This window comes from Dipodomys merriami, unplaced genomic scaffold, assembly GCF_024711535.1.
Source record: "Dipodomys merriami isolate MVZ:Mamm:240054 unplaced genomic scaffold, mDipMer1.0.p SCAF_136, whole genome shotgun sequence".
Taxonomy (NCBI): domain Eukaryota; kingdom Metazoa; phylum Chordata; class Mammalia; order Rodentia; family Heteromyidae; genus Dipodomys; species Dipodomys merriami.
The window spans coordinates 201,413-215,210 of record NW_027202671.1 but is presented as its reverse complement, the minus strand read 5'-3'; the positions used below and the strand labels follow the sequence as shown (position 1 = coordinate 215,210).

At 48.4% G+C, this 13,798-nt stretch overlaps 1 protein-coding gene across 2 annotated transcripts; it reads right to left on the bottom strand.

Moving 5' to 3' along the window:
• Nucleotides 1-1,934: 1,934 nt before the first annotated feature.
• On the bottom strand, nucleotides 1,935-11,820 carry LOC138825211 (vesicle-associated membrane protein 5). Of its 2 annotated transcripts, XM_070019597.1 has the most exons (4): nucleotides 11,697-11,762; nucleotides 10,081-10,117; nucleotides 2,808-2,945; nucleotides 1,935-2,363 (listed from the first exon to the last, which is right to left on the bottom strand). In XM_070019597.1, the coding sequence occupies exons 2-4, from the start codon at nucleotides 10,087-10,089 to the stop codon at nucleotides 2,154-2,156; spliced, it is 357 nt and encodes a 118-aa protein (XP_069875698.1). In that variant the 5' UTR covers nucleotides 10,090-10,117; nucleotides 11,697-11,762; the 3' UTR covers nucleotides 1,935-2,153. The 2 variants fall into 2 exon arrangements, with proteins under 2 accessions (XP_069875698.1, XP_069875699.1); XM_070019598.1 differs by lacking the exon at nucleotides 10,081-10,117 and having other exon boundaries at nucleotides 11,697-11,820.
• Nucleotides 11,821-13,798: the final 1,978 nt, after the last annotated feature.

Here is a 13,798-nt window from a genome sequence, read left to right as displayed (position 1 = left end):
GGTTTAATTCCTCAGCACCATATAAGCAGAAAAAAAAAAAGAAGTGGTGCTGTGGCTCAAGTGGTAGAGTGCCAGCCTTGAGCTGAAGAGCAGAGGGACAGTACCCAGGCCCAGAGTTCAGGCCCCATGACTGGACAAAAACAAACAAACAAAAAAAACAAAAGCTCTAGGATAATACCCAGGCCTTGAGATCAAGCCAGGATCAACACACACACACACACACACACACACACACACACACACACACACACACACACACACACACACACACACACACACACACACACACACACACACACACACACACACACACACACACACAAACTAGTGGAGTGGTTCAAGTTGTAGAATGTCTGCTTAGCAATTGGAAAGCCTTGCATTCAAATCCCAGTAACTCCCCAAAAAAGGTAAAGAAGGAACAAAATTTGTAAGAGATAAAGCTCCATATACTTCTCAGGGTTTGGTCTTGTGTCTGTGAGTAGCCCTCATTCTATTGAACAATGAGTTTCTTATTGTATATACTTCTGAATTTCCCTTGCCACTCATAGTTGAGTTTGAAGTATAGTTAAACCAGGCAGAGGCTGCTCTGCTTCCTTAGTCTTGGTGGGGCCTTCTTTCCTTCTGCTGTTCCTGCCCAGTAATCTTTACTGTGTCCCTAAAGATACTGGAGCACTGGAAAGCCCTGAATTCTTTCCTACAAGACAAACTCCTTTGTGACTCCACATTATAACACCATAAAAGGCTCTGGGTTTTCACTTCATTTGCTACATCTGAAACTGGATTTAGAGTCTTAGGAATAACACTGGTATAGGCTGAGAAATTGTGAAGTAGGAAGTGATCAAGGGGCAAAGGTCTATCTGACATGAGAGCCTCATGAAATCATCTCTGAAGTGCTTTTCTCTTTTTCCATCTAGAATCCCACTGGTCCTCTGAGCATCCTCAAGATGTCAAAAATGAAGCTGGACACTGGTATCTCACTTTAGTAATCCTATCTACTCAGGAGGCTAAGATCCCAGCTCGAAGCCAGCCTTGAGACACTTATCTCTAATTAACCGACAAAAAGCCAGAAGTGGAGGTATGGCTCAAGTGGAAGCACCAACCTTGATCAAAAAAGCTAAGAGCAAGTCGGGTGACAGTGGCTCACGCCTATAATGCTTACTGCTCAAAAGGCTGAGATCTAAGGATTGCAGTTCAAAGCCAGCCTGGACAGGAAAGTCCATGAGGTTTTTATCTCCAATTAATCACTAGAAAACCAGAAGTGGAGCTGTGACTCAAAATGGTGGAGCACTAGTCTTGAGAGAAAGAGCTCAGAGACAGTGCCCAACCTCTGAGTTCAAGCCCCACACTATCCAAATCCCCACCCCCCAAAAAAAGCTAAGGGCTAAGGTGTAGCTCAGTGGCAAAGTCATTGCCCAGCAGGTATAATGCTCTGGGTTCTATACTCAGTAGCATAAGAAAAAAAAAAAAAAGCTAAGGGCAGCTAGGCATCTATGGCTTACACTTGTAATCCTAGCTACGCAGGAGGCTGAGATCTGAGGATCTAAGGATGGTGATTCAAAGCCAGCCTGGGCAGGAAAGTCTGTAAGACTGTTTTTTTTTTGTTTTTTTTTTTTTTTTTGGTCAGTCGTGAGGCCTGAACTCTGGGCCTGGGCGCTGTCCCTCAGCTCTTCAGCTCAAGGCTAGTGCTCTACCACTTGAGCCACAGCACCACTGCCGGCTTTTTCTGCTTATGTGGTGCTGAGGAATCAAACCTCATGCATGCAACGCAAGCACTCTACCACTGAGCCACCTTCCCAGCCCTGGAGTACTAACACACACACACACACACACACACACACACACACACACACACACACACACACACACACACACACACACACACACACACACACACACACACACACACACACACACACACACACACACACACACGCTTTTAACCAAACAGCAGCTTTTACTGAGCTCCAAGTGGGGCTGGCCTGGCCTGGCCAGTGCAGCAGGCTGCCCTGAGGGCCAGTCTCTGGCATGATGGAAGATACAGAGGTGCATGTATCAGGGCTGCCCTTTGTCTCTCACATGGTGGCTCAGACAGGAGCAAATGGCAGAGCTCTTGGGATACCAGAACATGTGATCTCTCATCAGGCCCAGCTGAGTCAATCCCCAGTTCCTGAGGCAGTGCCTGCGTCTTGGGCCTGTGGGGGAGTACTGTCCCCACTGCTCTGTGGTAGAAAGATGGCCAGCAGCACAATCAGGAGGATGAGCAGGCCACCAGCCACCACCAGCCCCAAGTAGATCCGGCAGCGGATGTTCTCCCAGCGCTTCTTCTGGGCCAAGGACTTGGTTGTCTTGCTGAAGGCTGAACTCTGTGGAAGTCCCCAGACACAGGATAGGAGTTAGAGGTTCCCCATTGCCTCAGAGCCAGCTCCTTTCACCACATCCCAGGGAGGCCTGGTCTCCTGCATCTTCCCCACCCTATCTCTTTTCCCTCTACTCAGGCTTCCCTGGGATCCTCCCAACCTGACTCCCCATCTCAGAGACTGACAGAGCTCTTGACTGTCAGACCTATCAGCTTACTCCCAGTTAACAAGGCCAAATCCTTGATCTTTGGGAAGGTTCACAACTTCAAAAAAAAAAAAAAAAAAAAAAGCACTTCTTAGCCTGCTCATTGCATATCTAGGCTAGAAGGCTGAGAACAGCCTCAGTCCCTATCAAGGATTTAGAAACCCTGAGTGCAGCTTGAGTGTCAAGCTTCCCTCCCCTCCCCTCCCTCCTTTCCCCTCCCTTTCCTGCTTCCTGGGGCCTCACACCATGTCCAGGAGTTGGTCTGAACGCTGCTCCAGTTCTGCCAGCTTTCCATCACGCTCCAGGACCTTGTCAAAGTTGTTGAGCATAATTTCCGTCACCTCATCCGCCTGCCGTTGGCATCGCTCCAACTCTTTCCCTGCCTGGGCACCAAGCCTAAGGTCAGGACTGCATGAGAACCCACCCAACCCCTCATTTGTCCCTAAGACCCAAAGTTCTCTTCCTGTACTACCAATGGGTATGACACATGAGGAATTGCATCCTTCATGGAAGTGCATGGTGTGTGCACAAACAGGTTGACCTTTTGTTTTTTATTTATTTATTTATTTTTGGGTCCGGGCGTGGGTCCTGAACTCTGGGCCTGGGCGCTGTCCCTCAGCTCTTCAGCTCAAGGCTTGAGCCACTTGAGCCACAGCGCCACTTCCGGCTTTTTTCTTTTTTTGCTTATGTGGTGCTGAGGAATCGAACCCAGGGCCTCATGCATGCAAGGCAAGTGCTCTACCACTGAGCCACCTTCCCAGCCCCCCGGTTGGCCTTTTGAATAGGTGGGGGCTCACCTACTCAGGTCTCACAGGCTCTGCCCATCACCCATCAAGACCAGAATCTGTCAGCATGACTGTCAGCATTTCAGCTTCCTTTAAGACCCCATTCAATGGGGGCTTCCCAGGACCCCCTCCTCCCACAACTCACAAAGCAGACACTGACTATGCTCATGTGTTCTAGATTTGCATACCTTCCCTATAGCTTCACTCTGGCCCAAGCGGGCAACCAGAACAGGGATCAGAGCTACTTAACTGGAAGCCATACAGGGAAGACATTCACTCTATCAGAAAGCAATTTTGACCTGGGTGCTGATGGTTCAGGCCTATAAACCTAGCTATTTAGGAGGCTGAGATCTTGCCAGCCTGAGCAAGAAAGGCTGTGAGACTCTTATCTTCAATTAAGCACCAAAAAGAGCTAGAATTGGAGCTGTGGCTCAAGTGGGATAGAGAGAGAGGTGGGGAGGAGAGACAGAGACAGAGAGATGTGAGAGAGAGAGAGAGAGAGAGAGAGAGAGAGAGAGAGAGAGAGGGAGGGCTGTTTTGGACCAGGTCACATCATAATCACTTCCAAACTGAGAAGCTTAGGCTCATCCTTGAGGCTCATCCTTTGGCCTCTGCCTGGTCAAGCCAGTACTGCCTCCTGGTCAACCCATTTTCCATTTTCACATCATTCCACTTGGTCTCTGGCCTCTAGTCTCCAGCCTTCTAATCAGTCATGATCTTCAATGAGGTCCAGTTCATTAGCCTTAACTTTCCCAACCTAGGCATCAACTTCACCTAATCAAAAATCCAGCTCATTTTAGAGGACTAGGAAGGGAGGCACAGGGGTTCCAAGCTGGAGGAGATTGAGAGAATAGAAAGGAAAGTCTGGATCATGAATGGGAAATACCCTGCGCTCTGGTTACATGTGACTGAGAGTCCTCGGGCAGCAGGCACTGTTATGAGCTGCAGGCCCAGGAGCAGGTCCAGGGACATTTCAAGCAGATGAATGCCAGGGGATTAGCAAACCACAGCAACTCCCTCCCCTCAGTCTAGTCCTCCACAACCCATGCCTGTTCTATCTCCTCCTCACACAGAGTATCAGCCAACCCCCCTTTCCTGCCAGCCCATATCGCCCATTGTTTGCAGCAGACATTTTGGCACTTGACTGAATTCCACTTAAAACCAGAAAACTTCAGTGCTGGAAGGGATCTGGCAGTTCACAAAGGACCACCTCCTCCTCACGCAAGAATTCTCCTTTAGGATCCTTGCAGCTGCCTTGCACTCAGCATGGAAGCATCCCCAATGCCGGAATCTTTTCTCCCCCACTAGACCACAAGCTCCCAGTGGAGGGCAGAGGCCCAGGATACAGTGCTGGACATAGTGAGGGGGTCATTTGCTTTATAGTCTATCCAAAAGCAACTCTTAGTCTCAAGAGATGCCCTCCTGTGGTTATCCAGCTCAGCAGGAGTTTTGAGGGGAAGGCATCTGAAACCCAAACAGGTCAATATTTACTCATGAGCTAGAAAAACAACCTACTTCAAGAGCTAGCAGGCAAACAGGGGGTGGGGGTTGTTCACAGGCTGGGGAACCAGGGCAATCACATAGAGAGCAGGGGAGCCATGAGTCAACCATCACCACTAAATGTGTTGTGTCATGAACTCAGGGCCTGGCACTATCCCTTAGCTTTTTTGCTCAAGACCGATATTCTGCCACTTGAGCCACAGCTCCACTTCCTGCTTTTTGGTGGTTAATTGGAAATGAGTCTCCCTGAGGACTTGTCTGCCCCAGCTGACTTTGAACTGAGATAGTCCTGAGTAGCTAAGATGAGGGCATGAGTCACTGGTGCCTGGATTTTTATTCCTACTACTATTTTTTATTCAACAACACTCGGTTATCGCTAGATAAGCGAGCTTCCCTCACACTCTGATAGTCGCAAGCAAAAATTTAGGAATCAATAAAGATAGGAAAATGAGACATTGCTAAACTGGTAGGATACTAGTTGTGATTTTTTTTTCTGTTCTGAATGCTACAGCTGTTGTTATTCTTATTCCCACATGGGTGGCACTGGGTCACATTCTCCAGAGGGTTGGCTGGTTCTCCACCTATAATCTGAAGCAGTCTCCTTCACTGTGGGGCCAAGATAGGCCCAGGCTTCAAAGAACACATGTGCTCCAGGGAACATAAAGCCATTCAAGTGAGTCTCAGTCCTCTGCAGTCCTATTCTGCAGCATTAAAAGGAAATTCTGGTGCATGGACCTCTATTGGCATCCGAAGAGATAACGCACTAGGGATTAAAGAAGGAGATGGGCAATTAGAGGGCAAGGGCCATGCAGCCATGTGCCACTTGTAACTCAGCATAGTGACTGGCTGGCAGTGGGTGAGTGATAAATATTTTCTGAATGAACTGTGCCTCTTTTCAGGGAGATTCCTCTTCAGCTGGGGAAGAGACACATATGATACAATCAGAGTAGGATAAAGAGTTACACTGTGAGATACAAAGGGTAAGTGTTGTAGCAGCCCACAGACAGGGCATGATTGCAAGAGGGAAAATTGTGATTCGAATGGTGTGGTGAGCACTTGAAGGATGGGGTGAAGCTGGGGCATTTTGGCAGAGAGACAGCGGTGGGGGGGCACACTGCAACAGTGAAGGGCTAAGCCAAAGGTAAGTGGGGAAGGGCAGAGTGGCACTGAGGAAAACAGTACAATCGAGGAGTCTAGCAAAGTCTAGCATGGAGGGAGTGATGAGCCAGAGGAGCTTCAGGATATGGAAGGGAGGAGAAAAATCTGGGCAGAGAGGCCAGCCCAAGGGTGGTGGAGGACATCAGCAGGAGTATGAGATGTCTGCCTTGGGAAGAGGGAAGGGTGGCATGGGGAACAGACTGCAGAGAGGAGGTGGGGGGTGTGAAAGTATTACAGAGGCAGGACTTGGGGTTTTGAGCCTAGAAAAAGGAAGAAATGCAGTTGTTGCTAAACAGAGGTTGTAGTTATACAGGAAATGTTCTTGACTGACTGTTCCTATCTGTACAGAATATCCCCCTAAAACACTAAACCACACACACACACACACACACACACACACACACAGAGCTGGGATGGAATTCAGGGCTACACACATGCTAGGTAAGTGTTCTACCACTGAGCTATATCCTTAATCCTCTAAACAATCTTCCAGGTTTTTCCAAACTCAATACTCTTGCAAACACAACTCATAAAATCCTCCCTGTTAATCCTGGTGCTGATGGCTCTTGCCTATAATCCTAGCTACTCAGGAGACTGAGATCTGAGGATTATGGTTTGAAGACAGCTCGGGCTGTAAAGTCCAGAGACCCTTACCTCTAATTAATCATCAAAAAGCTGGAAGTGGAGCTGTGGCTCAAGTAGTAGAGTGCTAGCCTTGAGCTAAAAAAGAAAAACAGAAATAAAGAATGAAAGGAAGGGAAAAAGAAGGAAGGAAGGAAGGAAGGAAGGAAGGAAGGAAGGAAGGAAGGAAGGAAGGAAGGAAAGGAAGGAAGGAAGGCAGGCAGGCAGGCAGGCAAGCAAGCTCAGGGAGAGCACCAGGCCATGAGTTCAAGCCCCAGGACCAACAAGAAAACAAAAACAAAAAATAAAAAAAACAACAACAGCAAAGAAAAAAACCCTCCATATTGGGAGCTCAATGGTAGAACACTTTCCTAGCATGCTTGGTCATAAGTTAAATCTGAAAAACAAAGCTCGGCGCCCCTGGCTCACACCTGTAATTGTAGCTTCTCAGGAGGCTGAGATCTGAGGATCACAGTTCAAAGCCACCCTGGGCAGGAAAGTCGTGAGACTCTTTCTTTCTTACTTTCTTTCTTTCTTTTTTTTTTTTTTTTTTGTGGGTCATGGGGCTTGAACTCTGGGCCTGGGCGCTGTCCCTCAGCTCTTCAGCTCAAGGCGAGCGCTCTACCACTTGAGCTACAGCGCCACTTCCGGTTTTCTAGTGGTTTATTGGAGATAGGAGTCTCACGGTCTCTCCTGCCCGGGCTGGCTTTGAACCTCTATCCTCAGATCTCAGCCTCCTGAGTAGCTAGGATTACAGGCGTGAGCCACCAGCGCCCGGCAGTCGTGAGACTCTTATCTCCAATTAACCACCAGAAAACTGGAAGTAGGGCTGTGGCTCAAGTGGTAGAGGGCTTGCTCAGGGACAGTGCCCAGGCCCAGAGTTCAAGCCCCACAACGGACACACAAAAAAAATCTGAAAAACAAATTTCTTGAGGAATTTGAGGTAGCAGGATAACTTGAAACCTAGAGGTTTGTTTTGTTTTGTTTTTGTGCTGGCCCTGGGACTTGAATTCTGGGCATGGGTGCTATCTTTGAGCCTCAAGGCTGATGCTCTACACCTTAAGCCACAGCTCTATTTCCAGCTTTTTAAATAGTTTATTGGAGACAAGAGCCTCATGGGCTTTGCTGCCTGGTCTGGCTGTGAAACACAGTTCTCAGATCTCAGCCTCCTGAGTAGCTAGGATTACAGGCATGAGCCACCAGTACCTGTCTGAACCCCAGAGTTTAAGACCAACCTTTGTAACATAATAAAATCCTATCTCTTAACTAAAAACAATAAACAACTAAATACATCACAGTTCCTATCCTAACTCTTCTTGTTATCCAAGAAGCCCTGTTCCAGCTGGTAAGGATGGACAGGTACAGGTGGTACTGAGTCATCTCCTCCCTGGGTTGGCACTCAGCTCTGAGATGTACTGCAAGGTTCATCCCATCCCTATCTTCAAATCCCACCTCTGCCACTCACCAGCTGAGTGAATGGGATTGAGGATGTGACCTTTCTGCCCTCAACTTCCTTGTCTACAAAATGGTGATAATAAAAATACCTACCATATAAACCTCATAATACTAGTTTGGAATTATGTGACATGTTGTAAACAAAAACCTTAGCATAGCCGAGTGCCAATGGCTGAGATCTGAGGATCACTGTTCAAAGCCAGCTGGGGCAGGAATGTCCATGAGACTCTAATCTCCAATAAACCACTCTGAAAACTGGAAGTGGCAATGTGGCTCAAGTGGTAGAGCATTAGCTTTGAGCTGAAGAGCTCAGGGATAGCACCCAGGTCCAGAGTTCAAGCCCCACAGCTGTCAAAAAAACAAAAACAAAAACCTTAGCACAATGCTTTACCCATATGAAATGTTCAATAAATAAGAGCTAATATTGATACAGACCAAGTTTACCTTCTCTTAAAAAAAATCTTCCCTTAGAGGTCAGACCTCAATACTTACTGTGAGAGCAAAATACTTATGGTCGTTCAGACCACTTAAGTTTTACAAAATGTTCAATCAAGCAAGTTCTTCCCTATTGTACCCTTGTGCCTTTAATTCTTTCTAACCCAAATGAAGACTTTTCATTGGCCTTTGAAAACTGCATCTGGTTTAGTCTCATCAGGCACTCTGAGCTGTTGAAAAGATTAGATATCTTGAGCAATAACACCTTTTGTGTGTGTATGTATGTGTGTGTGTATGGTTTAGGGTTTGAACTCAGGTTTGAACTCACTTACTAAGCAAATGTTCTACCACTTGAGCCATGCCACTTTTCTGCGGGCCATAAAGGTAGCCTTAACATCTTATAACAGCTTAAGGCTTATAACCTTACCTGAACATGGTGCTATTAGCTGTTTGTTCACCTTTTCTCATTAAATTCTCACAATAATCCAATGAACACAGTACTAGTATCCCATTTTAGAGGAAACTTTGGTCCAGAGGTGTTAAATCACTTAATAGCACAGAGCTGGGAAGTTTAAGATCAGAGTGTGATGCCAACATAGACTCCAGCGATCACATTCCAAACCCTGTGCTAAACCAGATGCAGGTAACGGGAGAGCCCATGCTGCAGTGGCTGGCTAAAGATTCATCTAACCCTCCCACTCCCATTCTCCTCAGTGAGATCTGAATTTAGAGCCTCCTGCTGAGCTTGCTTGCTAATGGCTGGCACTTCACTACTTACTTCAACCATGCCTCCAGCCTGGCTTTTTGATAGCTAATCGGAGATGAAGTCTCTCTGATTTTTCTGCGTGGGCTAACTTTGAACCATGATCCTTCTCTTCTCGGTTTCCTGAGTAGCTAGGATTACAAGGCATGAGCCACCAGTGCCTGACTTCTTCAGCCCTTTTGATGTTGCCAGCTCAACTTGGGTGCATCTGAGGGAGGCATGTGACTCCACACACAAACTCTTTAGAGAGGGGCCCATTTACAATGTGAATGACTTCAATAGACTGATTCATTCAGTTTCTGTCTTTCCCGTTACTGCTTTGTTTCTACTCTAATCTCTACAGTCATCATGAGCAACACAAAGGAACATCCTACAAAATTCTTGTTGATTGAATGTGTCATAAAGAAGAAGGAAAAGGAGAAAGGAAAAGGGTAGAAAAAGAGTATGGGAAGAAGGAAGGAAAAGGAAAGTGATGGAAAGGAAAGAAAGGGCAAGGACTTTATATTTATATAAAGTAATATGCATACTGAAACAAACTCCAAGATATGGAATCAAAAGACTTCTTTTTTCTTTACCTTATGTATGGTGTACTCACATCTATATCTTCAGGAGGGTTGGTGGGGATGGTTGAGGGGGAAGCACAGAACTCAAGGGAAAAAGGATGAAAAGGTGCAGCAGTGGAGCTCACTGGACATTGATTAAAGTGAACTATACAAGTCGTGGGTAGAGACGGAAGGGAGGGACTGGGAGAGAATAGGGAACAGAAGACACTGTATGAAAGGATATGTATTCATTCATTACCTGACTCATGCAATTGAAATCCCTCTGTACATCACCTCTGTAACAATAAGGTAAATGGAAGTTACAGAATGTGACAGAAAAAAAAAAGAAAAGAAAGGACATGATTAAAGACACAGGATTTGACAGGTGCTGGTGGCTCACTTGAAATCTTAGCTACTCAGGAGGCTGAAATCTGATGATCTCAGGTCAAAGCCAGGTTCTCGCAGAAAAGTCTGAGAGACACTTCCAGTTAATCAGTAAAAAGCCAGAAATGGAGTTGTGGCTCAAGGGGTAGAGCCTTAAATGAAAACACCAAGCCAGAATGAGAGTCCAGAGAAGAATGAGAGAGACAGACCGTAAGAGGGTGAAGCTGGGAGCCCAATCAATATGCCCTTTCCAGGCTCTGATCCACTATTAAGTTCTATCCTCACGGGAGTCCCACTATGATCTTTGCCATCACCTTCATTTCAGTTTCCTCTTCTCTCCAGCTCACAGTCTACCTCCAGGGCTAGCAGCCCATACCCAGCCTTGCCTGATCTCTTGCCCCCCACATGCTTGGAAGTGGGCTCAAGGCTCTGCCCATTCCCAGAGCCTCCCTCAATTTCCTGGTGTGGCCTCAGACCTCCCTACTACCTTCCTGCTCCACTTCCCTTTCCTGCCTTCAGTTCCCCAGAGAGGAGGCCATCTAGGCATCAAGACCCCTAGAAAGGCAGACCACATCCATCGCACCCCACCGGCTTCTCCAAGACAGAACCTTTAAGGCACCAAACCCACCACTTCCTGCGGGGTCCATCTTCCCAGGAGCCCCAGGGGAGGGGGCTCCTGCCACCAACTGACTCTTGATACTCTTGCCTTAGAAACGGCAAGTGAGGACAGAGCCCAGTGTCTGAATCAGGGTGAAGGTGACTCAGTCCGGGCTGTGTCACCAGGTAGATTTTAGGAGGGGATCAAACCTGTGCCACACTTTGATAACCACAGGGAAGTTTTACAAAGGAGTAAACAACTTTTTTTTTGGTTCCTCTTTCCCAGGGAAAAAGTTCACACTCTAGTACCCAGTGTGTCAGTCTGGAAGGGCCTCTACCAGGTGTGGGATCGGATTTCCAACCCCCAGCCAGGCTTGGCTTCTCTGAGCTTGGGGAAGAGCTGAAGAGGTCATCACATTACCCCCAACTTCTTAGCAGAGGGCTGGCTCTGCGTGCCTGGCCGTCAGCCTCTGCCATAGGAGCTCCAGGTCACCTCCCTTTAAACCAGTAAGGGTTATTGCTGGCCCCACTTCACCGTGCGGAAAAGGAGGCTCAGAGAGGTTAAGTGACTTGCCCTGGGTCACACAGACAAGATCTCAAACCCAGTCTGTCTGCAAAGCCAAAGTCACAGAGGCCACTGGGCTGCACAGGCGTGGGAAGCAAGAGTCAGGCTGCCTGGGGCAGCCGCGACGGGGCGTACGCCTCGCTCTCCCGCAGGCTGAGTGCGGAGCTGCGGGTCTGCCCGGGTCTGCCCGCTCCCGTGCGGATTCCCTTGCGGGTCCACCCTGCGCAGCCTCCCATTCCCCAAGGGCTTTTCACCCCCGCCTCCCGCCCCCTACCCTGCACTCTAGCCCTCTGCCCCACCGGGCCAGGTGACCCTGCCCGCGCCCTCACCATCGCTGCCGCAGCCGCCTCGTCTGGTCCCGGCTTCTGTGCCCACTGAGCTGCCAGCGTCCCGGAGGAAGCGGTGGGGCGGGGCGGGGCCGGGCGCTGGCGGGGGCAGGGAGGGGGGGGGAGAGGAGGGACGGGGCGGGGGGAGTGGAGGGGGAGCTGCGCCTTCCGTGATTCCGTGAGCGATGACCCGGACCAGGTCAAACCGAAAGCTGGCCCGCGACAGGGTCCATGGGGCGCCTCCTGCCGGGCCACCAGCGCCCAACTTCAGATGACACCCCAGCCTGGTGCCAGTTCTGCATGCTGGGCACCCCTGAAAGGAGTGCGTGTGGACGTGTGTGCCTGCCTAATCCATGAACCGCACGCAGTTGTGCACCCTGGAGCTGGGGCTGCCAGGGATCTGGTAGATGACATTAGTAAGAGAGGTGCCATTCACTCTAACCACGTATGAGAGCCCCTGCTAGGCTCTGTGCAGGCACTGGGAATGTCATGAACAAGCCAGGCAGGGTGTCTGCCACCTTAGTGTCTGCATCTTACCCCTAGCTAAAAATAGATGCCCCAAACATTCTCAAATGGAAGACAGGTGGTTGCACAACAGTCTGAGCACCCCACGGGTCATTGAGTTGTACACCTTAAAATTATAACTTGTAGCCAGGTACTGGTGGCTCATGCCTTTTCCTAGCTACTCAGGAGGCTGAGATGATTCACGGTTCAAAGCTAACCTGGACAGGAATGTCTGTGAGACTCTTATCTCCAATAAACTACTCAGAAAAAGCCGTAAGTGGAGCTGTATCTCAAGTGATAGAGTGCTAGCCTTGAACAAAAAGAAGCTCAGGGACAGTGCCCAGGCCTTGAGTTCAAGCTCCAAGACCAGCGTGCACGTGCACACACACACACACACACATAAGACATTTATATCTTATGTGGATTTCACCCCCACTTACAAAGAAAGTGGTCATGGGATGGGAAGTAGGTTAGTGGCAAAGCACTAGCCTAGCAGGGGCAATGTCCTGGGTTCGACCCCCAGTATGAAAAAAGAAAAGACAAGAAAAGGAAGAAAGGAAAGAAAGGATGGAGGATGGGAGGAAAAGAGGGAAGAAGGGAAGAAGTAGTCTCTTCTGTAGTAGTACTCACTAGAACTCACTAGACACTATTGAAAATGAACTATACAACTTGTGGGTGGAGACAGGAGGGAAAAACTGGGAGAGAAGGAAGGGAAGGGGTGCCACAGTCCAAAAAGAAATGTAGTCAGCCGGGCGCTGGTGGCTCACGACTGTAATCCTAGCTACTCAGGAGGCTGAGATCTGAGGATCGCGGTTCAAAGCCAGCCCGGGCAGGAGCGACCGTGAGACTCCTATCTCCAATAAACCACCAGAAAACCGGAAGTGGCGCTGTAGCTCAAGTGGTAGAGCGCTCGCCTTGAGCTGAAGAGCTGAGGGACAGCGCCCAGGCCCAGAGTTCAAGCCCCACGGCCAACAAAAAAAAAAAAAAAAAGAAATGTAGTCGTCACCTGACTTATGAACTGTAGCCCCTCTGTATATCATCTTTATAATAACTATTTAAAAGAAAGAAAGGAGGGAGAAAGAAAGGAAGAAAGAAAAGAAAGAGAAATAGGAAGAAAGAAAGAAAGAAAGGAAAGAAAGAAAGAAAGAAAGAAAGGAAGCCTCTGTCCCCATGGGGAAAGGAATTATTCTAGATTCTTCAGAAGGGAACTTCAGCTCTACTTGGCCAGAAGCTTGTTTTTCAGCTGGGTAAGCTGACATGTCTGCTATTGCTAGAGAGTTCTCCTAAGCTGAATGTACCATCTTCTTCTTGCTGCTAGCTAATAATCACTAGGTACCTCCACCCTACTCAGGCCACTGCCAACATCCAAATAGGGTTTCCCTCTCTGGGTCTGATCCTTCTCTGTGAGGAAGACTCTCACAGAACCCGGATGGCCTGAGCTTGCATCCAGGCATGGGTTGAGAGAAAGGATGGATGGAGTCTGCTTAGAAAGACTTTTCTGGGCTTTCCCCCACCCTCCTCAGAATTTGGAGCATGATTCTAGAACCTGATCTCCAAGCGAGTCCTTAAGCCTTATCTTCCCCAACAGCAGGTTTGTTTGC

What these genes read in the sequence shown, in the direction of transcription:
- LOC138825211 (XM_070019597.1), bottom strand. An exon ending in CAGACCAACTCCTGGACATG is followed by an intron (nt 2,364 to 2,807) that starts GTGTGAGGCCCC and finishes GGACTTCCACAG; the next exon opens with AGTTCAGCCTTCAGCAAGAC.